The sequence below is a fragment of the Glossina fuscipes genome, unplaced genomic scaffold (assembly GCF_014805625.2).
Source record: "Glossina fuscipes isolate IAEA_lab_2018 unplaced genomic scaffold, Yale_Gfus_2 221, whole genome shotgun sequence".
NCBI classification, from domain to species: domain Eukaryota; kingdom Metazoa; phylum Arthropoda; class Insecta; order Diptera; family Glossinidae; genus Glossina; species Glossina fuscipes.
The window spans coordinates 3212698-3239500 of record NW_023998564.1 but is presented as its reverse complement, the minus strand read 5'-3'; the positions used below and the strand labels follow the sequence as shown (position 1 = coordinate 3239500).

The following is a 26803-nucleotide window of genomic DNA, read 5'->3' as shown; positions in this document are numbered from 1 at the left end:
ATGTCTGCACTATAAATAAGATATTGAAGATGTGGAATATTTCTAGGAAAAAGTGTGCTGACCTAAGAGAAAACTTTGATGGGAAATAAAGCTATTTTTGCCAAAGCTTGTTTCTGTTTTCTTTCACAAATTAAGCACTTCAAAACCATCCGATACCATTTGCAGTAGCATTTGTACTTGAAAAAAAACATGCCTGTGCACCAAATTTAATCAAACTATCTCACAAATGCTACCTGTAAATTGAACTCAAGAAGACAAGACGATCTGATGGACAGACATGCTTAGTTCGATACAGAAAGTGACTGTGAATTTATCGATACAAATGAAGGTGGGTTCGTCTCAAACGCTTCTAGTTGTTGGATACATCCGTACATTCTTAATCTATCCCTATACTACAAGTGCCTTAAGGTATGATGATATGTTATATATATCTTTTTTTCAGCACAAGCCGATGGCCGTTGATAGTTAATTCCGTTTAAAATTTAAAAGCGACCAAATATTCCCCACTAGGCAATTACATCTTTCAAATTTTCATTTTGTTTTTCTCGACTGCTAATCCAAAAATTATATTGTTGTACCTATTGTACCTACCTGATGATATAAAAAAATATTCTCGTTAACAGCATATCATTCAAGTCAATTGTGCCTCATTGAGCATTATTAAGGTGATAATGACATTTGCTTTCGCTGTTGCCAGTATTCAGCCCCTTCGTAGCATATTTTTTTCTCACAATACTTCAAACAATAATGTTTATTTATGCTCTTTGCCCTTGTTTATATATATTTTTTTACGGTAATTTTTAATTGCTTCCCATTCATTTTAATTTGTTTTTTTTTTTAATATTTTAGCAAAATGTCAATACTTTTTCAAGTTGGCATAGTGTACGTCAAATAAGCTAATGTGTACATAACGCACATATAACCCAAATTTGTGTTGCGCGGAAATGTAGAAATAAACGTCAATGCTCGTTTTTTACATTATTTCATAGTTTGTGTAGAAGTTTCAAAAGTGTTTCATTGCTTGCTGCCGGATTGTCATTATAAATGCCTTCCAATAAAGTGCAAATGATGGATACTTAAGTATTAAGTATTTGCATAAGTGCTAGGGTGGATATTTCTATTTTGCATTTTATGAATCGACATTTCAATGATTTATGTAAAAATATTTCAAGTGTGGGTTGCATGAGGATGTCTTCGCAACGAAGAGAATTCAATAAGTAATTAAATTACGGTTATGCACGAATTGTAATTAAGTTAAATTAATCAAAAAACAATACTTTCACAATAGTTTTGAATTTAAACTTTTAGTTTCTTATGCCGTACAAAAACTGTTATAATTTATTTGATTTTACTTTGACTCTTAGGTTTAATACTTTGTGTAGTTACTATATTTAAATATATATGCAGAAATAGAAACTTTATAGGTTAGATCGTGTGATACTCTAAACTATGCCATACAGTTGAGTACAATAAATATTTTAGGTCGCCATACGGATTGTCCACACGATAATGCCACCCAGTTTATCTATATCTAGTTCTTTAAAGGAATTTTCCAATTTAAAGAATTTCATGTAAAACTTTCCAAAACTTGGTTTTTGATTAGTCAATTTTTTTCTTCCGTTTTCTTTCTTTTTACTTGTTTTGTCTTGTTCGTTGCCGTTATTCAATTTCATCACGTTTCCATCTTTACTTGAGTTTTACTTTTGCTGATTAAAGTATGCCACCGTAATCATTGTAACCATTGCTATCATTGCTATCATACCATTCTGTTAGATCCTTTTGTTGCTCCCGTTCTTGTGGTTGTTGTTGTTGCCTTTGCCTCGTCGCCGCTGTTATTGTTGGTATGACATCTATCAATGTGTCAGCTACTTGTGTTGCATCTCCAGCTGCTGTTGTCGTTGTCACATTGTTGCTATATTTTAAAGGCAACGCAATTACGGCAGTTGATGATAACTTTAGAATACGGCCTAAAGCATTGCGGCCATACGGTGCCTCATCGTTAGTATCCAAAAAATATTTACCGCGTAATCTGTAAAAAAGAAAAGGAAGTGAAACAACATATATTAAAAGAAATTTATGGTTAACATTCGTTGAAGTTGACTAAGAATAAATGTTGTGCATGAATGTGATAAATGAAATGAATGAATCTTTCGTGAAAAACCAATTTGTTTAAGTTAAATAAGTCCTTCTGTGAATTTTTTTACGAAAGAAAACAATTCGAGTTTCACACACTTTTCAAAGAAGTAAGCAGATTGAATCAAGTATACTTTCTTTTTTAAGGGGATCAATAAAATTCAGCTTGAAAATATTTAAGATGTGTCCTTTTATCGTATGTGTCCATACGGATAAAAAAAACGCGTGAAATCATTTATTTGTTACTTAAAACAAGCAAAAGCAGAGTCCACCATTAAATGAAGAAAAATGTGGCCCGATCCGAACCATTTTCAAAGCGTTCGTCTTTGAGCCAAAATACGTTGATGTGCCAAATATCCTACTCGATTCAAAAAGTGATTCTGAATCCTTATCTATCTCAAGTCCCTTTGGGCGTTGTATACATCTGCATAACATATCCTTGTATCAGAACTGGTATAGGGTAAATTAAATCATTGAAGTGCTTTATCACAATTCTTAATTTTCCTAGAAGTGTATGCAATCTTATCCAAACTTATATTCTTAAGCCGGAATCCCGAACTTGTAATTTTTTTGAAATTAAATTAAATGAATGTCTAGCTAGAATTAATAATTGGATGTTTAATAATTCTGCCTGCATAACCGCGAATAACCGACCTAGGCATAATGGCGTCATCTTTACTATATTAAATAATATATTAAGCCTCGTGATACGTATATTGAATTCGTGAAGTCAATGCGTTCTCTTGAGGTAGGACTTGATAAGAACTTATGCTTTAGCCCTCGTAAGGCAAAATTTTGTCCAACTTTGCGTAAATTCTAAATATTTGCCTACAAAAGAACATGCAACTTAAACTCGTTCACTCTCTTCTAATTTATTGTGGTTGTTACAGAATGTCCTATAGATAATATTATCTATCCCTAAAATCCTGCGGTTTGTCTACAATATCCGTCTCAGATGTCATTTATACTTTTTGTTTTGGAATTTTCTTACAATTCTTTTTTGAGGGCAGTCTTAACCAGTTAACTGCGATAACCAGTCTTTATGGATATGTTCGTACACTTGTCAGATGCTGAGTATATGTAACATGAAATTAGGTTGTAATGATATACGTTATTGTGGCAAGGATACGTAATGATAAAATTTGGTGAGTAAATTCGATAAGGGTAGATGGATAGGTCATGACATACACATTCATTATGAATACTAAGCTGGCAAAATTTAGAATTCTAGTATATTTATTGAAAACTATTATATTTGACTCACTCCCCTCCCTTTACAATTGTTTACAACAGTTTAACTGCTTGAGTAGGAATCCCCAAGCGGTCATTTCAATAAAGTCCTTAGTAAAGTCTTCATAATAATAAAGTCTTTAGTAGCGTAATGCGCAGTGTCGTTGAAACAACTTCCCTCCAATCTTAACGCTATCAACAGTGGCAAAGAGAGTTAGTCTTTTTAGCCTTAAAGTAAAATTACAGTGGTCTCTTATTCAGGATAGCATTAACGAAGTCATGAAATCGTGACATTTTAGTACGATGAAACTCTACCTCATATAAGCCAACCGTGCGCGGTGTATTATGATTTTTTCTAATTGAATGAGACCGTCACTATGGAGTGCTACCAATAATAATTGACGTAACTGTGGCAAAAAATAGGCATGATATGCCAAAAGCCATGATATTGTGACTTTCTAATACATTGAAACTCAATCCTTTTTACTCAAACCCACTCAGGATAAGTTTGCATCTCTAACCTACAATGTCTTACATTCCCCGCTTTTATGAGCAGACAGAATTTCTTCCAATTATCATGGATTTCAATATATGACTTATTGTTTGTTTAAACTTTATTTCCCGTCTTATGGAGACACCCAAACATTGGTTTTTCTGAAAATACTTATGATAAACGTAACATTTTTTCGAGATGGAATTCTAACATTGCCTGAAAAGTGCAACAAATAGTAACCAATTATGGACAACATTTTGATTAACCTGTTCTTTTATTTCATTCTAATATAAATCCATTTTTGACAACAAAAAGGGAACCAAACTGATTTATAGTCCCAGTAAAATATTTAAGCTGTGTAAGTGAACGGACTTGGTTTTCATAGGATTTTTTTTTTGCGTAATCGACGAATTTGTTACTGTAACCAAAATTGAATAAGATCACGATTTACACGATTATCAACCTATAACGCATTATGAGTTTCTTCTGCCAAGCCTAATATTTAACAAGAAATTCTACTTAAATATTGTGGAGCGTTCGCGTAAAATTACTCGGCACACTTTTGGCTGTGGAACGGGACTTTTTCACTTGGGAATGAACGCATACCGCTCTATTGTCCATTTTTATCATTAACTACTGACTATTCTCTAATCTTCGGAGAAGATGAACCTGTATCGAAGAATTGACTTAATTAGGTAGAAGGTAACAAGCGTACATCATTAACTACGAAAGGTAATGGTATGAAATTTGACAAGAATGTCAGTATTGCCAATCCAACAAAAAATAAAATATTGAAACATTTAAACGGAAAACTCTTAAGATCTTTTTAATAACAATACTACACCCCATGCTTGAAATTCAACAAGATATTAAAATTTTCTTGGTTTTTTCTCATAAACCTTAAATTTTCTTTTATAATTTCAATTAACTTTGCACGTTACCTTCGATCTGCCCCCATCCCCATGTAAGCCATGCCATTGCCATCACGTTGACAAATGCCAAATAGCTTCGACGGCTCACATCTGTTAGCTTGAAACGCCAACGGGTTACGTATTGATTCAATAAAATATTCCCAAGCACGTTGATGACTACAGCCAACTAAACGAAAATTCATAAAAAGTTTAATAAAGTATCTGTGTATTGGATATACACAGCTGATGAAATTGTAACGAAACCAACTCACCTAATATGCCGAGCCAACGATTATTAGCTATCTCTTGACGTGCACACCCAGGTTGTAATGCGTGACCGCCGTTAGGATAGAAATCGACATGACCCATAGCTTCAGGGTTACCCAAGATTCCGCCGTCCGTATGAATAACATCAACGAAATAAGCATCAGCCGGCTTAAGTCGACGATTTGAGCTGTTATCGTCAAATAATGGAAGAGCAGGATCAAGACCTTAAATTAAATAACGTATAAAATATATTACATTATTGTTAGCCTATTTTATAATTTACCGGTTATTCGTTTTAAATTTATGCCCCGCTCTTGTAACTGTTTACCAATAAAACCTGCAACTTCTGCTCCCAAACTGAAGCCTATCAGATGCATACGCTGTACCGGATAACCTTGCATTACAAGAAAACGTATAAATCTGGCTATGTAACGAGCTACCACATTCATATTATCCACAGCATTTGTATACCATGGTACGGCAGTCATAGCACTCCAATCAATGAGTATGACGTTGTAATTTCCTCTTTTCAAAAATGCTGCACAGTAATTAACACAATAAATGAATGTATTGCAATTTATGTGTAATCGGTTGCTATACATATGTATACATATATATAAAGCTACGTATATATGTAAACTTACCATCTTTAAGCTCCTGACTGCTTTGCTTCTCGCCAGTGGCCGATTCTGAGAAACCATGGAGATATATAGCCAGCGGATAATTAAAATTGAAATTACTTTTGCGTAAACGTCGCTCATCACTCAAATATAAAAATTGCGTTTTAAAAGGATTCTCTCTATATAGAGGAGAAAAAGTAGAATAAAAATAAAAGTTCTCAAAAAAAGAATTTTATTTTCGCACCTAGTATAAAGCATAAATTTTATATCATCTCTTTCCTTAATTTCGCAACAATTACTGCAGTAACCACGCGGTGTAGGACTATAAAATATAGGAGATCCAGCTGTCAAGAGGAAAAAAATCATTAAAAATTAAAGTTATAGTTTTTAGTTCCAGACATAAATTTGACTCAGACTACTCTGAACGCGCTGTATCTCTATGTGTGAATTATGAGCTAAAGGTTACGAAATATTTAAAAGCGAAATTATTCGACAGATGAACTATTTTTTTTTTCTACTCCATAGGATTTGTGCTACGATCACAGGCTTATCAGGTTTGTGCGGACGTACGAAACATCTTTTCGAATTTATAGAAGAATTAAAAGCAAATTTATTTCTTAAAAAATCAGAAAGAATTTAACATTAGGTCATATTCTCAAACGTAAACTTAAATACATTCGATACTACTTGCTAGCCAATAATAGTTTCCTGAGCCAAAGCATTGCTCACAAACTAGTTTTAACTTATTAATTAATTTGTAAACTTCATCATATTTGTTCTTATTTTTATACCGATCACCGAAAAATGAGGAGAATATTGATTTTGTTGAAACGCTTGCAATTCCTAGATAGACGCTTCAGGCACCACGTAAAATATAATTATTTTTGTTCGGTATAAAATACTACACCGATTTAAATATGTCCGCCTGCCCGTCATTCTGTTTGTCTGCCTGCGCACTGTCTACACTAAGCATTCCCCAACGCAAACATTCCGCAATGGACATTCATGCACAAGGAATGGTAGTTCTGACACCGGGATTGGTACTGGAATTGAGAAAAATCGATCAAAGGACACAACTATAGTACAACATAACCTCATAATCTTGCTGCGGTATGAAAATGAAAAAAACCAGCCACGTCCACCCTATTTTATAGAATATGGAAATTTAATTTTTGCTTTTTTTAGATCTTTTTAATGCAACGGTAATGGGCATAAAAGATTCAGCCACAGGCAAACCAAATTTTCCTATTTGCTTCACACAAAATGTCCCTAACACTTCTTTCTAATTAAAAGGTCTCGTCGAGACCTTAAAGCTTTAGGGGAAACAATAATAATAATAATGATTTATGTGAACTCGGAACAGATAAAAACTGTATCAACCGGTTGTCAACGAGATGACTGAATAAAACGTTATTTAAAAATTTTATTTTGTTTTTAAGCTGACCGCTACAAGAGATCTTAATGATGTGTCTGTCCATTTTGCCAAAGCATTTGCCAGGACGGAAGCTTCACACGCCTGCAATGTGCACACATACCCGATCAGTTTATCCAGTTCTTATATATGAACTGTATGTATGCATCTGTTTATTCATGTCGATGTCTTCCTACGATAATTATAGTACCTCATACGGTCGCGTAAGCTGAGATAACACTCGCGGCATTAAGTTTGGCAAAAGCATTACAAGCTCTTGCACGCAAGTTCTTATTGCAATTGGGGCAAATCGGTCGAGGGATACGGCAACAGCACGAAACACGTCACTTTTTCAAAAGGAATAACGAAATTAGCGGAAATTAAAGTAGTGCTTACAAATTTGCAAAAGAATTTGGAAGCGCCTTAAACCGCGACAAAAACTTTTATGTTGAAAATAGGATCACAATGATGGCTACAAAAGACTTCATGACGATCAAATACAATTTTCTTACTTGTTCTTCCTCTTTTTGTATATAATATATAGCGGTGGAACTTTTAAATAAACTTCATAAAAAACGAAATCATGAAAATGGGTTTACCTCGAATAGAATTATTTAGCCAACAATGGAATAAATGATGATAGATTAATGATAGACATCCATTTGTGGGTGAGCATTTACATGTGTTTATAAGCAAAATGGCCTGCGGCTTTTATTTATTAAAGACTTAAAAATGATTTCAATTTTCTGAAGTGAGTAGGGAGCTTTATAAAAATTGTTACCTGTAAAGGCTGATAGAACGAATCATTAAAGGCGCTACTTCGAATGTCGTATTGCTATACTTTGAACCTACGTTCTAAAATATGATTTTTCCTTAAAAATTTTGCGTTACCAAAAGAAAGCGTTTCATTCTTTTTAAATGTAATTTTTTCATCACAAACTTTTCATATTTAGTGCAATTATCAATTCTGTTTTTACCGCTTTCATTTATTCTTTTATTTTAATTGTTTCTTTTCTTTCTCTCTTCCTGCGCTCTGTTTCATTCATTCAACTTGTAAATGATTTTCGTCACTTGGTTTAACTTGCTTTTTGGCTATGAATAAAGTGTTAACTAGCTGCCACTGAGTTGGGCTCAATTGATATATACGACCCCGTCTGTCTTGTCAACGTGTTTTGTATTTTTAATCGTTTTTGATTGTGACGTCGTATTGGATTTTGTTTTAAATTTTATTTTTTCCATATTTTAAATGATAAAAATGCGGAAATATAAATACAACTAATTTTGTTATCAAATGATTTACATTTTTACTTTAATTTTTTGTTGCGTTGTATTAAATTTACATAAAGTCCATTAATTTCGTTTTTGTTATGCAAATTCATTTAGAAATTTCTCTTATATTTTATCCAAATTATTTAGCACTTTTTCTAGTTACTCTTGGCTGATCAATTAATTTCTAAACTTTATTGATTAATTATATTTCTATAATAACCACGAAAGGTCTATAATTTCATATAATATCAAAATTACAAACAAAGTGGGATCAAATTGTAAACTTTTGTCTTTGCGTTTAAGTTTTTGAAGTAACTTGTAAACTGTTCTTTAGCTCATTTTTAAAGAACTTTTGTGCACCCACCACAAAGGTTATGTGAAACTTGTCAACCGCGTGAATAGTTGTGTGTTTGTATTATAATTTAGGCAAATTGTGTGTGGTATGTGGAAGTGCGTTTGTGTTGCACCTATTAATGAATAGTGCGTTATCTTGTCAACCATTGCGCGCTGGATGCAAGGATGGCGTAAACTTTATATACTACTTATAAATATGACGTAAGTAACAATTGTTAATCTCCTGAAATCTAAAAACTTTCAAATTTTGCCTAGAATAGCAACAGTTTTTTGCACTCAATCCTTGTAATAAATAAAGTTACAAAAATCACTCCGTAATTTCAACTACAAGTTGCAACGATTTAATGTTTAGATATTCGCTACAACAGTTTTGTTTATTATAGCTTACACCACTTACAGTACACGATACATTAAGTTTGTGCAGAAGATAGAAGGATGAGTTCGGAACCCTCTTTTGAATCGATCTAAACTTGTCTGTCGTTTCATTAGTCCGTTCGTCTCTCCAATGGTTGCCTATGTATGCACGACGTCTTTTGGCACAAGAACAAGCTCTATTGAAAAATGGATCGAAGCATTTTTCCAACTTTTTTGAAAAAGTCGTTATGTGAAAAGGAAGGCAACTTTTAAAAAACCTTGACAAAAATTGCGTTCAAAACTATCGTGAATTATTTGGATCGGATGGAGCAATTTTTTCAACCCATTCCCATATAAATGCTCCTACAAAACTTGAATCCTTACATGGTAAAGGCAGCTAATTTTCAATATTTCAAGGTGAAAATTGATCAAGAACTGTAAATTGACTTAGAAATCAACCTTACGAATTTTGACCATTCTTTTTAGATGGCGTCACATATGTAGCAAAAATGCCCAACTTTGTGATGAAAACCGGTTTGCAAGAGTAATTCGATATAAAATTAGACGGCATTAAACTTAGATCAAGCAAGCCTATTACAAGCCTGACATAATCGCATACGTGGATAGCCATTAAATATGAAACCATTATGTCCCAGGAAAGGCTAATTTCCAATAATTAATGATGAAAATGGACGCAAAATAGCATGTTAGCATAAAAATTGGTTCATAAAGGTTCATTTTTCAGATCTTATCATGTGTACGAGTTCGAATGAAAGGTAATCCCTTAAATACCGGAGAAGTCTAATATTTAATTTCTGATCAAACAAAATGACTTCGCTCTTCCCGGTCAATATCGAAAAATACGAAAAGGTAGACAGCGGACATGTTTCGTAATATTCAGACATTAGCATTAAAAATCTAATAAAACAATTGTTAATTATATATATAATGCTTGCCACACTTGTCGAATCGAATAAATTCGAAAACCAAAACTAGACAAAAGTGATAAAATCGTTTGTTTACACTGTTTAGTAATTTTTAATTCCTTTGTTAAAAAGTGTTTTTAATCAATTTCTATTACAATTTATGAATTATTATTTCATATTTAGGAATATGAATTGGCAACTAAAACAAATTATTTATTATTTAATTGCTGCAGAAATGTTGTCAGTTAATGTTGTTAATACTTATTGTTATAGAAGCTTGCTTTTAATGTATGCTGTTTGGAGTCGCATCACTCGCTGTGACATTAATATGTAAAAAAAGTGACATTAAAAATAAAAAGAGGAAGTTAATTGATCTTGAATGTGAAAGCCGTCTTTGGTTGGAATTTTCCAAATCGCGATGATTTAGATATAAATTTGTAACTTCCCTGTTGCTTACATAATACGTCAAATTGTTGAAATATTAGTGCAAAGAAAATGGATAAATATGACTACAGCAATAGCTGGCAATTTTAACCAGTCATAAATGTAACGTAAGATCCCAAAAACTGGGCAGGAAGATAAATCATTGGTTGGCTGACACACAATCTTTGAACAATTTGTATATATATGAAGTATACTCTTTTAGTAGTTAAGAACTATGAATTGCTTCACATAAATATAAAGAAATTTCAAATAATTTTTTTGAAAGATTATCCCTTAGCTCATTGGAACCAATATAATATGCACGTCCTTTTATATTTTATTCATTAACATCTTTATTAAATATATGTTCGAAGTGGCAAATATCTGCCATAGATTGTAAATGCAAATATGTTATTTATAATGATCTTCTTTGCGAGTGGAGCAATCCCCTTTTTATACCAACCACCAAAGAATGACGAATATATTCATTTTGTCAAAACGTTTGCAATACCCAGAAGGAAGCTTCAGGCCACCCACAAAGTATACATATGCTAGATCAGTGTCAAATTGTAAGTCGATCTAGACATGTGCGTCCATCCGTCTGTGTAATGGCTGCTATAAACATGCATCCCTAACAATTTTTGTTTGACCCAAAATAATAAATTTTTGGTTGGTTTTGTCTACTTGCCCAGAGAAGATATGCCCGCATTTGAGAGAAGGCATAAGGATCTGCTTGCTATGTTTCCCAATGTTGTAATAACTGAAATAGAACTTTAGTTTTAATTTGTTTCACCTGGGCAAAGCTTTCAACGTACGGGCTATGGGCTCCACTGCAGATATAATTGCTTACCGATTTTAATAGCCAACACCAATTCACGATTATTTTCTCTTACGTGAGAATCTCACTTCTGTTCTATGTTGTCAAGCTGCCGCCCCTGGTTTTTCGCGTCACACTTTAATCTCATTATCGCTTTCTGTCAACATCACCAGAATTAGATACGAAATCCATTATAAAAACTTTAATAAGGCCAATATTAATGACATTATTAGTTATTTACGAGGAGTTGATTTTAGCCCAATACACTTCTCAAATTGTGTTGACTGTCCAACCAGTATAGTGCACAACACCCTACATCTTTTTCGTGATTCCAAATACTTTTCCCGATGCAGGTACCCCGAACTTGGCTATTCACGTAACATCTTATATGAAACATCCCTAACAGATGTTACCTATGATGATTAGATCTTCGACCCCTTGAAGCTATTGACTGGTGAATATATAATCGGTTGCGTAATAGAGTGAAGTATGTAAGGGGAAAGGAAATTAAATCGAACGCATCCTAACTTGTCCGGCAATACCAATTCTAAGCAAATATGGCATATGCTGCATGAGAAAGATATATTTAAAGGCAGTTATGATAAATCTAATGATGTGGACGTAAACGCTGTTAATAAGTTTTTCGTACAAATTCAACTAAATGTCAGCGACTTGCTACCATTTTTTAATAATTATAGTGGTCGAAATTTATCTTTCTCATTTCAAAACGTGGGCGAAAGCATTCTTTATAGTACGGTACGAAAAATTAAAACTACATCGGTTGGGATGGACGGAGTATCGATCAAACTTGTTAGCTTGATCTTTCCTCACATATCTAATTATCTATTACAAGTCGTGAACACAGTACTTACGACCTCCAAATTTCCCAAGGTGTGGGAAATAGCTTGAATAAGACGTCTTCCTGAAAGCTGTGTTTTTTTCGCTCTTGATCTAACAAATGCATTTGGCAGAGTCCGATACCCAAAGATTATCAGCAAATTGTAGGACAAGTTCAACTTTTCATGAAGTGCTTGTCATCTTATGTAGTCGTATATTACGTGTAGTCAATAATTTGCCTCAGTTGATGACTATAATTCTTCTCTCGTCGAGACTATGCCTGAATAGGAACGCAAAGTCGAGGGCTTCCCACTGTTTAATATTTTCGTAAATGATCTTGGGGATTTGGTTGACGACTGATTATCTTAAATTCACTTTGGTTATCTACCTCTACAAAATCATTCAATCTTTATTCCCAAGCCTTTTAATCGAAAGGCTGCTTATGTTTTAGTTTCTTTTTGCGTTTGAACTGTATCTATGTAACTAGCTCACATGCCTTTAGGGCTTTATAGTTATTAAAAAAAAAAAAATGCGACCTATACAATAAACACAGGACACCATGACAGACAGACGGACAAACACATAATCACATAGTAGAAAGCGAATATTTGTAAAAACCTTCTTCGTCTTGCATAACGCCCAAACTTAATATATCCTTGCAACACTATTGGTGTGGGGCATAAGAGTTTGTTTGATTCAGTTGAAATTCCATATATATGTCATAACAGGAGTAAGTCTCTCTTTTAATCGATACTCGATCGCATTACAAACTTGGATCAAAATAATATTTAAAAAACATGAAGCGTATTATGTACATCAATATTTTTCGAACCACTCAAATACCACTCCTTAAATGTCTCCATAACTAAACTCGACTTGCATCACTTTCAAAGATACTGGGTCATCTCTCTCAAAACAAAAGTTATTTAAGTTTGCTTTAGCACTGATAGGCATCTTACTATCTTTAGACTTTATAAAATATATACCTTTGATTAACGTAAAATTCGAAACCGATATATATTAGTTCACCTATTTGAATTGAGCTAAAATGTTATGCAAATATTTTTAATGACACATCAAACTATATGTCTAACACTCATGCATTTAACGATATACTTACAATTCTAATGGTATTGGATTGAAAGCTTATACGTAGTGGCTATAAAAAATTGGCCTTACAGCAAATGTAATTTTGTTAACTTTTTTTATTTTTCAGAAGTACAACGTACCTAAGAAAAATGTGAAAATTCGGCATAGCGCTGATGAAGCCGCTATTGTCATCCTGTTGCTTGTAAAAGTTTTCAAGAATTTAAATAGTTACTTATTCTTCTAACTATTTGATCGAGTTTTTCGTTTTCACTTAATTTCCAAAAATTTTATATAAGTATTTTTTCTTATTATTTATTAAACCCTTTTTCCCAAAACATTGAATTTCTAAAACATCGTTATGATCTTTTTGAAAATGAATTATGTACTCAGCAAGTAGTTCTAAAGCTATCTTTCCGCGATTGTTAGAAGAAATCCGAATTATTAGCCAAAAAAATGAAAGCAAAAAGATTTTGGAGGGGTTAGCAATAACCCGTTTATACCCCATAGAATTTGTAGCAAAAAGGTGTATTACATTTGCGCAGATGTATGCAATACCCCGAAAAACTTGAGACAAACCCATCTTTTATTATACCAACGAATCCGAATTACTTTCTGAATCGATTCAAGCTTGTCTGCAGCTCTGTCTTGTTTTATTGCGTTAAGCCTATTGGTCACAATCCGTTACATCGATCGTTGTTACGTGTATATCTTGGCCCAAGGAAGAATATTGTTGAAAATGGCTCCGATCGGACCTATTTTTCGACCCATTTTAGTATTATTGCTTATTGTTTTATTGCATAATTAACATTAACATATCTCTGAAAAATATTGAAACCCTATGAAGAAAAAAAAGCATATTTCAGCATGCCAAGAGCACAAGTTTGAGTGCGAGTTTTGTTGGAGTTCCAAGACTTAAAAACCTTCCGCCTTACATAACTTTGTGAGCGAAACCTATTTAACAAATTTAAATCTCTTTCCTTAGCACTATTGCGAGATATGTCTCAATCAAAAATGCATAGATGGAAGTAGTGAAGTAAAATAAACTTTTAATTGATTTAAAGGACTTGCATTCGCAAAACTAGGGAAATAGACAAAATAACATACATATTTCGTTATAATCTACCTCAAAAGAATTAATTTCGAACTGCAATACTTAAAATATATACCTCGGCCCTCAGAATCGGTATCCCATTTTTAGCACCCAAAATGTAGAATGAAAAAGTCAGTTAAGTATGTAAATGTGCCCTACATGCCCATAATTATGAAAGTCGCCTTAGTCAAAATTAAAAAATTGTAAAAAAAATTCATGGGTTGCTACAAATCCCATAACAAAGATAATGTGAAGACCGTTTCAGCTTAACGAAGAAAGTATGATAGAAAATGCCTCGCAGAATACCGTCAAAAATTGAATGAGAATTTGCAAAAATGTTTTAAATTTGGTTTGATAGAAATAAAACTAAAACAAGCAACGCTTCCCGCAATACAAACCTTCAACTACGTTTATTGTCCCATTTGACTATATAAAGCCCTCAAACTTATGAGAGTTTCATACTATTTCATGTCGCCACTCTGAAGCAATTCTTGTTACAAAATACTGAAAATTAAGCCCTATTATCGTATGAAGGATTATTTTTTATATATCTTTTCCATAAGAGCGCGTATTCAAAAAATTATCCCTTCCTATCCCAATTTTCCGCTCAGTTTAATCTGCTAACTTTCAGTTCCCAATGATTTTTGCCGAGCGGTATTAAAATTGGAAACATTTGTTCATATAATCACATTTCAAAAATGAAATGTTATGTGACGACTGGTCATAAGAATGGTCAAATCTAAGCCATTTTCAAAAGCACTCGCCCTTGGACCAAAACGTACCATGCTATAGTCGACCAAAACAACTAAAAAGTTGCGATTTATATTTTGAACATTAGGGTATCATACCTGAGCAGACGAAAAAAGATCACACAGACGGACACACAAGCAATGGGAAGACAAGCATAGGAAGATACGTACAAACGTGTTCAAACAGATTTATTTAGTAAGTGATTTTAAATCGATCGGTATAAGATAACGTCCATCTAACCTAATGCAACATAACACGTGATATATTCCTACCATAAATGTTGCAGGGTATAAATAACAATTTGGTTATGCAATGCCTTGACCCTTACTATAAATTGATAATGAAAAATGCATTTTCTGTAAAAGCATCGCAGAAGTATTGAAAGAAATGGTCGAAAGTTCACTGGATGAGAAATTTTAAAAAGTGTTCATTACAATATATTCCACAAAACTTGTTTAGTTGATATTGAAGTCTATTTTTCAAATTTTGCGCCAAGAGTTGAAAACATAAACAAAGCGTACTTTCATTACTCTCCAACACTACGAATTTTTCACGAAAGTTCAACTACTAATGTAAATTCATAAAATTTGCCTCTCATAAAATTCATAGCTTTTTAATTTTTTGTCGCAACTGTAAAATGCTTTACTTTATCAGTAAACCAGTCTTTAAAAAAAGTATATTTCTGTAAGGGACACATAATTTGGAATCAATAAAGAATTCTTGTAAATCAAGGCCAAGAAAATTCTTGATATATCTCGACACAAGGTAGAAACACAGGTCAAACATCATTTTCATCATCATGTTTACATATTTAACATAGCTATAGCATTTTAAGTCGTCGTAACCATATACGTTTGTATCTTCTTTCGTCAATCTGTCTTCTGGGCATCGGTCTTTTATCGTAAAACTTGATACAGAAAATTGCGTTTTGATTCATTCATTCTAACGGATTGTTAAAAAGAACATGATTTATTCACAAATACCGTAATATGCAAAAGATCTAAGGATATTATATTATTACGTAAGAATTTAAAAAATGTATTTCATTATACCAAATTAATTTGTCGCAGCTTTTTTATTTAAAACAACGGCCCACCATTAAATACTCTGTACAGATCGTCATATTAAGACTTTTTAAAAAAGTATGTTATAAAGGAAGTGGTCGTCCTTGAACCAAAACACGTCTGTATACCAAATTTCATCAAAATATCTGAAAAATTGCGATCTGTTCATTAAGCAGAAGAATTCAAAGTGGACAGACGGACAGACAACCTTAGACCAATTCAAAAAGTGGTTTTGAATGGATCAGAACAATAAATGGTGAGTTCTTCTGGGCTTTGTATACATACGCACAAACTTAATATACTGTTGTTCAACGTTTCATAATATCGCTTTGACACCTGTAAGAGCGTATTGCAATGCACTAATAAATTTCAGTGATTAGATCCTCCTTGTTTTTGCTTTATTTCAATTTATTTTAATTTCGTTTAACTTATTAACTTATTTTTTAGATTTTTACTTTAATTTTATATTATTTAAGGTTTTTTGATTTAATTAAAGTTTAAATCAATTTTAGTTTCATTAAATTTTGTTATATTTTGATTAAGTTCATTTTTGTTTTATTTTTTCTCATTAAAAAAGGTGAAATTTATTTTATGATTATTTTTTCTTTTTTATTGGTTTTTTCATTACTTTAAACATTCAACGACATCTTCACAAACGTTTTAGAATAAAAAAATGAAAAATTTTAAATTTAAACAATCATTCCAATGCAATGTCTAAAATCAAACTGTGCTTACTTCCCTTTATAAAGTAAATAACAAAATAAGCTGACGAAAAATAATGTAGTCAACCATGTTGCGGCTAAAACGATAAACATTTGCTTGAAAGCACTTAAGTAGAAACGGTAGGGGAGCAAAAATAGAACTTAAAAAAAACACTTTATTGTATTGATTTAACAATTAGAAAATAAAGCTTTAAGAAAACAAACATTAAGAAAAAACAAAAGATTTGAACAACGAACTGGATTTTGTCATTGCTTACAATGCGTAACATGTACTCAGTCTTCACGTTTTCAATTGCCAATTGGACGTCAAATCGAAGTCGAAGTCTGGTTCAATACTAATTAGTTGTAATTATAGTGAATAGGAAAACATTAATAACCATACCCATCTTTATAGCGCAGAGGGCAATATCTTTAAGTCAAATTAGTTATTACATGCATACCACTTCCTAACATCTCTTAGTTTTTCAGTGATTTGTTTACTAAACAGAAATTTAGATTTCAATAGAGAATCGAATGTTGGAACATCATATTAGGTATTAAAGGAATGCTTCCCTATATTCATATGGTTTGGCCAAGTTGAATTAAATGAAATAATTTTGTTCTTTTTATATTATTTATTGTCTTTTTATCTAACATTTTTAAAAACAAGTTAACGGAATGTAAAAATTGTAAATAGGTACACACATCGGTAGCGAGCGTTTTCATCTCGAATGTTTTGAATAAAATTTAGCAATAATAACTGTTACAAAACGTATGTAGTTAAGTTTGCTGGTTTCCCTGACACTAGTTCTGATTTTTGATTCTTGTAAATACAGACTAAAATGTTTCATTTTGAATAGCAAGATCGAACTAAGAATGTTTTGTATATTTTTGGGAAAACACTAAGAGAAATGTATACTCGGACCGATGAATAAATGAAGAGACAGAAGCTTGAATAAACGAGCGGATGGATGAATGGACGAACGAACGGAAGGACAGCTCGAGGAATGAACGAAAGGACAAATGAATGAATAGAGAAATGGAATAATAGACGGGCAAATGCACTGGCAAATGCACAAACGAATTAACGAACAGACGGATGATGTACGAAAGGACGAATGGATGATATACAGAGTGATAAAAGACTAGATGCAGACCGAGAAATGGAGAAATATGGTCCAGTTACCAAGTGCAGATGAGAAAACGCTAACTTTTTGGTAAATCCAGTGTGAGCAGATGAACGAGTCAAGTTCAATCGTCTAAATCTTCCCAAAATTGGATTTCAAACGCACATATGAAATACACATAATGAATAGAAAAGTGCTTTCGAGGACTCAATTATCCGCTATTATCGCTGGACTTCTCATGAATTATTTGACTGAGTCAAGTTTCATAAGCTTTAATATGCAAAATGTATACCCAGAATTCGGCAAGATTCTCCCAATCATTTAATAAAAATAATATTTCTATCAATTTACATCACGCATATAATCCTTGCAATATTTCTTGTTTCCGATAATACATTAATATATGCAATGATATTAATATTTGTCTTGCTTTTTTCTACCACTCCTTATTGGAGTTCTTCTACTGTTTTGCTTGAAAACACGTGTAGATTAGTTAATTTCCAATCACATAATCACTGATAGGCATGTGATTAATAAATTATAAAAATGCTTTGTTTGGTTATACATATAAATACGCATAATTTTTGTGAGTTCCGTGTGTGGTCAAAAGTTTTTAATGAGAATATTTGGTTTAAAATTATTATCACGTCTTGTTTACAAACATTCTTTTTTTTTTTAAATATTAAGGAATTTGTTTTTTTAATTTTATTCAAAAACAATCTTATTTTCTTGGCGAAATCTATTTAAGAATTAATTTGTTTAAAAGCAATGCCAACTTTTTAAAAATTGAATTTATATTCGCTTAAGCTAATCGTCCTAATACAGTCAACTCACATACATAAGTTTTTAAATAATAGGTTGGAGGGAATGTTCTGTCGTATTTTAAATAGGTAGGTAATTTTTCTTGTAAATAAAAAAACATGTGGCTAGTGAGTTATTCGGACTTTTTTAGGTTTGTTGACCTGTTGTATAATATAAAACGATTTTTTTTACCATTCATCAGTCCCTTGTGATATTTAAAGTGAAAAACATGTCTGTAGATAAAGTGCATTTATGACATGCATTCCAAAAAGGAAGCAACATATCGGTTGCATGTAAAAATGTATGTGCGGTATTTGGAAAAGATATTGTAAATGTTCGTACTTGTCAAAGATGGTATAGCAAATTTCGTTTCGGGGATCTGTGTTCGTCATATCTGATTGGACACAAAGCGGAGCCGTTAAGAGAAAAAACCTTACTGCAAACAAAGACCGTCATCAGTAACAGTTTCAAAACCAAGTATCCATCAACGAAAAATACTGCTCTGCTTGTGGAGAAAAACCATTAACGCGGATCTGTACTGCAATCAGCTGGTTAAATTGAACGCAGCTATCAAACAAAAAAGGCCAGCTTTAGCGTTCCATCACGATAATGCTCGACTGCATACTGCAATTGTGGCCCAACAAAAACTGAATGCTGAATGTTAGGATGGGACGTCCTTAGTCACCCACCTTATTCACCTGACATTGCACCATCTAATTATTACCTTTTCAGATGCAAAATTATCCAACGGAAAAAAATTCAAATCTTTTGAAGGCGTTTCTAAGGCAGTTGCTGGCTATTTTAACTCCAAGGTCGAGAACCTCTACAAAACAGGAATTCCCAAGTTACCTGAAAGATAGCAACAGTTTGTTATAAATAACGGAGCATTTATAATTGATTAATATTAAACACGTATTTTGGTAAATGAATTCAAATATTTTCTTTAAAATACGACAGAACTTTCCCTTCAACCTAATAGTTTGCTTTATATTCATAGAGGCATTTTGAAAAGCTCATCAAGTTCACAAGCACTGAATTTATGCTTAATGCATTGTTTAAATATTAATTGGGATCACCTCAAAAACGAGATATGGACTTAACTCGCGACAAATTTTATTCGTTACGAATTTAGGATTTTTGTGGGTAATCATTACTTGATTTTTCATAATCGCTTTATAATTTAAGGCTTATGTAATACACGTAGCTAGCTGGTTTGTGAATTTAAGATAGGTCGTTGAATATCAATTGATCATCAAGTGATGTGAGTAAAGAAGAATGCAATACACTGTTTTCTGAAGATCACTCGAACGTTGCTGATTATGAGTTTCAAAGTAATAATGCGAAAACAAAAGGAGACTACCAGACGGAGACCAGCAGACCAACCATACAAAAATGGGTGACACTAGAAATACTTTGCAATAAGTGACCCACCATCTCTTCTTCCTCGTAAGCAATTTTTTGGCCAGAATTAAAGCAGACAAACGCTGAGTACTTTCGTAGATTCAGAATTTGATACTGATCAATAATATGTAGAGCTTATAAGATCTTTGAAGCCTCCTTCCGAGTGCTGCAAACGATTTGACAAAAGAACGAAATTCCAATACTCTATAATATTGAATAGTCGTGGCTTACTTTTCCATTTTTATACAAGCATTCTAAAATCGCCCATACAGAAATATTTTATTGTTATATTTCTTGCTATACATAAGTAAGTAAGCAAAAAACTTTCTTCACTACCAAGCTGTATGTGAGAACTTCCAACATTTTTGGCAAATTTGAAGCGACACCTTAATTTTTACAAAATGTTCGCGGCAAACATAACACAAACATACGAACAGACGATCATTTTGTTTGTGGGTGTTGTAACTTTCATTCTTCAAATAAATCGGAATAATTCACCAACGTTAAGTATTTAGTTTACCGAGAATTGTATCAAATAATTGTTTCGTTTGCCACTATTTCGACAATTCTGCATATTATACATTTTCATTCAATGGCAAATTCCTTCATATTCAATAATAGTATAATAGGCAGATGATAGAAAAAGGACAAAACTTAAATGATGTTCACCTTACGTCGAATCTTTTAATGCTTATCTCCCAAGTTATATCTTGAATGTTGACGAAAATAATACAAACAATCACTGATTAGCTATAATTTTTGAATTATCGAAGATTTCTGCCTTCTATATAAATGGTGCAAAAGCAAGCCAAAAGTCGTACATCCGCTTAATCTGCATAATTGTGAAGTATTCCCTTTAGGCTACTTACAAAAATGTCTTACAAAAATTATTTTGGTAACCAATATATGAATAATAGGTTATAAAAAAATAATTAAAAAAGAGCTTGCCATCAATACTGGTTATAAGTCGTTCGTGCCAAGACAATTCGAAAAAATTTAAAAATGTAAGCGAAACTAAAAGGTTTCTCTCATATAAATGATTTCAGGATAAGCTGCTTAACAAACTAGAAGAAAGCGACCCAGATCCTCCCACATCACAAGAGGATGAATGTGTTATCTGCATTAATGCTCGCGCTACTATGCAAACTTCTCCCTGTGGCCATCGAGTAGTTTGTAGACGTTGTTTCGTTAAAACAATACAGAGTGCAGTAGCCCAACGATTATTACCGCTACGCTGTGTTATATGTCGAGCCCGAGTGAATCGTCTTACATCGAGTTCAGGCACTTGGCGCATACAAGAATCTGCCAGCAGTTATTCGATGGGTGCAAAAAGTTGGGCTTCGGTTGGTGTATCAACAGGTGGCGTAGCTCCTTCAGCCAGCTCTTATTCAATGAACGATGCGCACAGTGGTCATCATGTTTTTCATATGCCGACACGTTTTCCCCGCAGCCCCACTACTCGCGTCTCGCAATCGGATAGTTTATATTCGATGAGTTCGACCGGTTCATCCTCAGCGACGTCTGTGTTCTCAAAAACGTCTTCCATTTCGAGTGAATTGTGTTCACCCGCCTCACCTATATCACCGACGACAGCGTGTGCTTATGCCCAAACCACCACCAGCATTCATAATAACACCTTAATATTGAATAATCATTTGGCCCCACCGACGTCCAGTTTATCGCCACACTCGCCGTCCTCGACGTCGGGATCGAGTACTTCGGCAGGCTCTTTATCACCTAAAGAAAATTATTCCCACTCCCATCATAGCAGTTGCCCAACTGGTTGTTCTGGAGCTGTACCTCGTAAACCTTTAAAATCTGCAAGTACCTCTTCCTCAAGTGGTTCATGTAGCAGTTCTTCTAACAGCCATATTCAACACAATTTCATAGCAGCCACCACCCACACTTATCCAGGAAGACGACATAACAAAGGCAGACTTATGGATTTGCAAAATCGTTTGCCACCTATAAAAGAATTCCGAAGTCCCGCCAAAGTGCCACATCCTTCGCCAGTGCACATCAGCAATCCAAAATTTCGGTGAGTACTATGAAATATAAACTGATCAAATTACGATTATATGTAATCAAAAATTATTTCAGTTATGCTTCCTATACTAAGTCGTTGAGTGGCGGCAAAAGTAAAGAACCTTCATCACCGCCTAAACGGCCCATGAACATACATATAAGTGCTTCCCTAAATACCTTAGATCCGCCACCTTTAAAAACGGGAGGCTCTAAAATTAGTCCCCTCATTAGTAAACATTCAATGCCTACAGCAGCTTACAATTCTGGCAAGGATACAAGAGTCTCTTCCTCCTTGATAACCAACAGTATCACCAATAATAATTCCTGCCCGACAGTGAGCAGCTATAATAATAATAAAATATCAACGATTGCCACGAAAACTTGTCAAACGAAATCAACAGTACTGGCCGCTTTAAGTGCAAAAACAACAACTGGAGTACCTACAAAAAATCAACCTACTCATCATTCACCAGTTGCAACCTTAACGGCGGCTTTTACATCCAGTAAAAGTTTTCCATTGTTTTGTAACAACAATAACAACAACAGCAATCACAGTAAGTAGCCAACGAATAAAGCACATTTAATTTTCTTTGTACATAAAATATATTCAGTGCTCTAAAATTCGGGCACACAAACATATGAATAGATATTTATTTCTTGTGTGTATTGCAATGAAAAGAAAATAAGCTGAATGCAGGCGCGCACTGTACCACCGCCTGGCAAGCAAGAGCAAGCTTCGCAACCACAAAACACTAAGAAATATTTCATAAGAACATCCCACTTAAAAAACTAGAGAATGTATTTTTAAATTTCATTATTAAATTTATAGCAGAAACAAAATTTAAGTTCATTGAAGACATTATTTTTAAGTTGGAAGGGAAATGATGTCCTTAACGTAAAAGCTGCAAAACAGTGTTTTTATTAATTTTAGGTAAATTTTTAGATTTGCTATTTGTAAATTATTGAATACCTTTTAAAGCGGTTTCAGTTCTTACATCGTATCTCAATTGTGATACAAAAGTATGTCACGTTTGTTCGGATGAATGCAACACCCAGAAGGATTTGATATAGATCCATCTTTTATTTTATCGCTTGATCAAAAATCACTTCCTGAATCCTTGCTGAACTTGTCTGTCCGTCTGTCTACCTGTGTTATTTCCCGTTTCATTATACTGACCGTTTCAGAAACACATTTTGAATTGATCTAAGTTTTGTCTGCTTCTAAATCGATAAAAGCTTGTCCGTCTGTCCATCTTGTAATCTTTTATTTAACCTACAGACAACAATTTTTGAGATTTTTGGATAAGTTCTTCTCTACATTTTGTTACAGAGGAAAAAGCTGAAAATAAAAAAAATGAAACAATGGAGCGAAGAAAAGAAGAGAAACTTAAATTGAAGGCAGAAAAAGAGGCTAGAAAAGTAAATTTTGCATTAATATCACTTAATAAATAAAACTTAATTTTAAGAACTATCTTTACAGGAAGAAAAACGTTTGGCTAAGGAAGAGGAACGTATCGCTAAGATGATGGCTAAAGAAGAGAAAAAGAAAACGAAAAAAGAAACAAAAGAATTACTCTTAGCTCATGACGTCAATGGTAAGAGACATAAAGAATACCAATAAATTGCGATCTTTACGCGATCTGTCTGATTGCATTTTGAAGATATTAGAGAAAATTTCTGTAAAAAATAGTTTTAAAGAAGAAATGCTTTTTCATTGTTGTACTTCGTTGCAAAGTATCAAAAAGTTCTTTAAGAAAATAAGTCGGCCATATGATATGACTAGAAAACGATTTATATACGTAACTTTTAAGAATTTACAAGAATTTAATTTTAGCTGAAGATACACTTTTATAAAACAAAAGAAAAGTAAGTCTTTTCAAGCAATGGATAAACGAATCGATTTACTTTCTTTCTTCTAATTTTTTTACATATTCGAGAAATTTTCGTACGCGCCACCCAGCGAATACCATTAAAATTATGAGCATCATTAAAAGTATAGTTTTATCAGACCAATACCTTCATATCAAACAAAATTCACAGTTCGGAGGTCTTCTAAATTCATTGTTGACGAAATAACCCATTTTTCCGTGCACCTTTTAATTAATTGTTTCGCGTCAATGGATCCAAATAATCTGAATGGAGTTGAAGTTAATCGGCTGAAAGTTGTATGCTTTGTTGTAACCTTTTCGACTGATCATAATGTTCGCTAATTCGAAGAAATGTCGGTTTCTAATTTATGTCGATGCTTTTTTCCTTGTTTACTTTTCTTCTTCTTCTTTTTGCGGATAAATAAAGAGTTATTTAGATAGATTTTGCAGGGTTTTTGGCAGAATATGATAAGATTTATTGAATGTGTGTTTACCAGAAAATTCCGATCGTTAACAGAAAATTCCAATTGCTAATACTATAATCCGGTGACCAATAGAAAATTCCGATAGTTCAAAAAATTCGGTTCCTATGGTTTAAAATAGTTTGGAAAATTCAAATTCTGACTGCTACTAAAGCGATGTTCTAAAGCGATGGTCGAAGGTTCTTTCATTACCTAGGACGATTTTATCGTTTTATGTTTTTTTTTTTTTGTACTAATGTGTGTATATCACTTACGATACATCGCATGACGGTCTTTGCTTAGAACTTGATTCGATATTTGCTGGTACGATCTAAATTTGTACCAAAGTGTAGGCACATATATTTCTCTGGGTGTATTAACTTATTATAAAATTTTCAAGCTTCCAAGTAGAATTTGGAATTGACGGCTTGCCAACGTTAATGCTGTTTCATCTGACTAACGTGGGCGATGCAGAATGCCCTTCTAGAGATAGCACAAAAATCGGATGATCCAAAAAATCACCAAAGTATTATAGATATACTTACGTGTCGTTTATATATGCACATGATTTTAATGCCAAAAATTTTCAAGTCTCCAAAAAAAATTTAAACTGCCTTGTTTTATGCACCTTGATACTTTTCCGTCTAAAGTGTACGTAAGAAAAACGATGGTAACGTATAAGGAAAGTACTAAGAAGACACTTCGAATTCTGCATAATGTAAATTCTGTAAATTAGGTTTTCAATTTTATTACATTGATCCTTATAGACTTTTTTGGGCAATCAAAAACGCAAAAAAGTTCGCACTTTTTCCAATTCAAATATTTAAAAAAAAAAAATCTAGATTAATATAATATTCATCTTCGAAAAGTTGCAAATTTATATTACCGCATTTTTCAACGAGATCCCGTTTCGCCCCGTCTATCTTCTACCTATTTCTTGGCTGCCAAAAATACCTCTACAGCCAAAGGTGCGTGCAACATAAACATTTTTGTCACAGTGACGGAACATTTAAATCGAAAGTAAACTAAATCTGTTTAGGATGTCGAAGTTTTCAGCAAAGATAATTCTTTGAATTTTACTACTATAAGAACACTGGGGAGACATTTCGCTTTCGGCAAGTTTTTTCTGCTATAATAGTTGTTTTCTCATCCGATTTTCCTTCGAATCAGAAGGGAGTATGCATAATTACCCCGTTTTAAAAGTTGGGCGGAAATTGTTTCATCGAGTTCAACTTTAAAACGACCATTTAGTTTTAGCAAGTTCATCCCCATACATATTCATGTTCACCATTAAGTGGGTATTTTTATTCCATATACAGAATGAAACTTGCCATTCAGGTTTGTGCAGCCTCATTACAACTCTGCTCATTTGAAATCTATTCGTTTTGAAGGAAGTTATCAATTAAAGATAAACACAAATAACAAATAATTATACATTGTTTCCTCTTCTTTATTGAATGCTGGCTCAGCTACTTAAAATCTATAGGTAGCTTCCCCAAAGCGCCGCTGAATATTTTTTAATTTTCGCATCATCTTTACCATCTCGTTTGTTAAATAAATGTATCAATTTGCTGGCAACGAAAGCGTTGACACAAGTTGATTTATAGCATGCCATTCAAGCGAAAATGTTTGCAAGAACTATTTCGTTTTATTGCCCGTAATTTAAATTAAAGTGAAAAAGAAAATTAGCCATGAAAGAAAATCCCTTTCGTTTTATTTTTTTTTTGTTTTATTGATGTAAATTGGTCCCACTCCGTTTAGTGTAGATGAAGGAAACGAAAAATTCTCGAAATAAAGAAAAGCAAAATAAAAAGAAGAAAAACGCATATGACAAAAAATGATAAAACATAGCTCCCTGCAAAATTAGCAACGCAAGTAAGCGACTGTAAGCTGCAATCGTTTCAAAGTCTCTTCAATGCAACTATTCTATAAAGCTGCGGACCAATCACATATGTGAACACTAGCTTACGCTTTCGTTTTTCAAACTGGGTGGTAATCACGAAGCTGAAAGTTAACTTGAAGTTTTTCGCTGGGATGTGTTAAAAAAGCCCAATGTAAGAGCACTTTGTTTGGGCCTTAGTAAAGTTGGGATTAGATTTGGAATGTAATCTTATTCTTTATTTATTTCAGTTATTATTTGATAAAGGTTTTTATTTTAATTTTGCGTATTATACGTCCGCCACGTTATCTTTTTTATAGTTTTTATTAAAAAATGCATATTGCAAGTAGTAGTTTCCGATGTGTTATATATGTTATGTGGTGTATGAGTATATAAAAATATATAAAGGAATTGATTAGTGTGACAGCAAAAAGATGTAAAAGAGAGTAGATCCACACCAAAATAAATATTCGTCCCAATTGAAATATTACAGTTATGAAAC

General features: G+C 33.1%; 2 protein-coding genes across 3 annotated transcripts in view; one reads left to right on the top strand and one right to left on the bottom strand.

Moving 5' to 3' along the window:
* LOC119642200 (mucin-5AC) overlaps window positions 1-26148 on the top strand; it is a 58173-nt gene extending 32025 nt beyond the window's left edge. Inside the window, exons 2-5 of the mRNA XM_038041229.1 lie at window positions 21115-22106; window positions 22169-22647; window positions 23424-23512; window positions 23574-26148. Coding sequence (XP_037897157.1) covers window positions 21115-22106; window positions 22169-22647; window positions 23424-23512; window positions 23574-23714 — 1701 coding nt within the window. The 3' untranslated portion in view covers window positions 23715-26148. The remainder of the gene's footprint in view (window positions 1-21114; window positions 22107-22168; window positions 22648-23423; window positions 23513-23573) is intronic.
* On the bottom strand, window positions 1307-16491 carry LOC119642201 (inactive pancreatic lipase-related protein 1). Of its 2 annotated transcripts, none has more exons than XM_038041230.1 (7): window positions 13275-13420; window positions 5899-5998; window positions 5679-5833; window positions 5318-5572; window positions 5040-5258; window positions 4798-4954; window positions 1307-2029 (listed from the first exon to the last, which is right to left on the bottom strand). In XM_038041230.1, exons 1-7 carry the CDS (start codon window positions 13324-13326, stop codon window positions 1711-1713), a joined length of 1257 nt encoding a protein of 418 aa, XP_037897158.1. In that variant the 5' UTR covers window positions 13327-13420; the 3' UTR covers window positions 1307-1710. The 2 variants fall into 2 exon arrangements, with proteins under 2 accessions (XP_037897158.1, XP_037897160.1); XM_038041232.1 differs by lacking the exon at window positions 13275-13420 and adding an exon at window positions 16324-16491 and having other exon boundaries at window positions 1309-2029.
* Window positions 26149-26803: the final 655 nt, after the last annotated feature.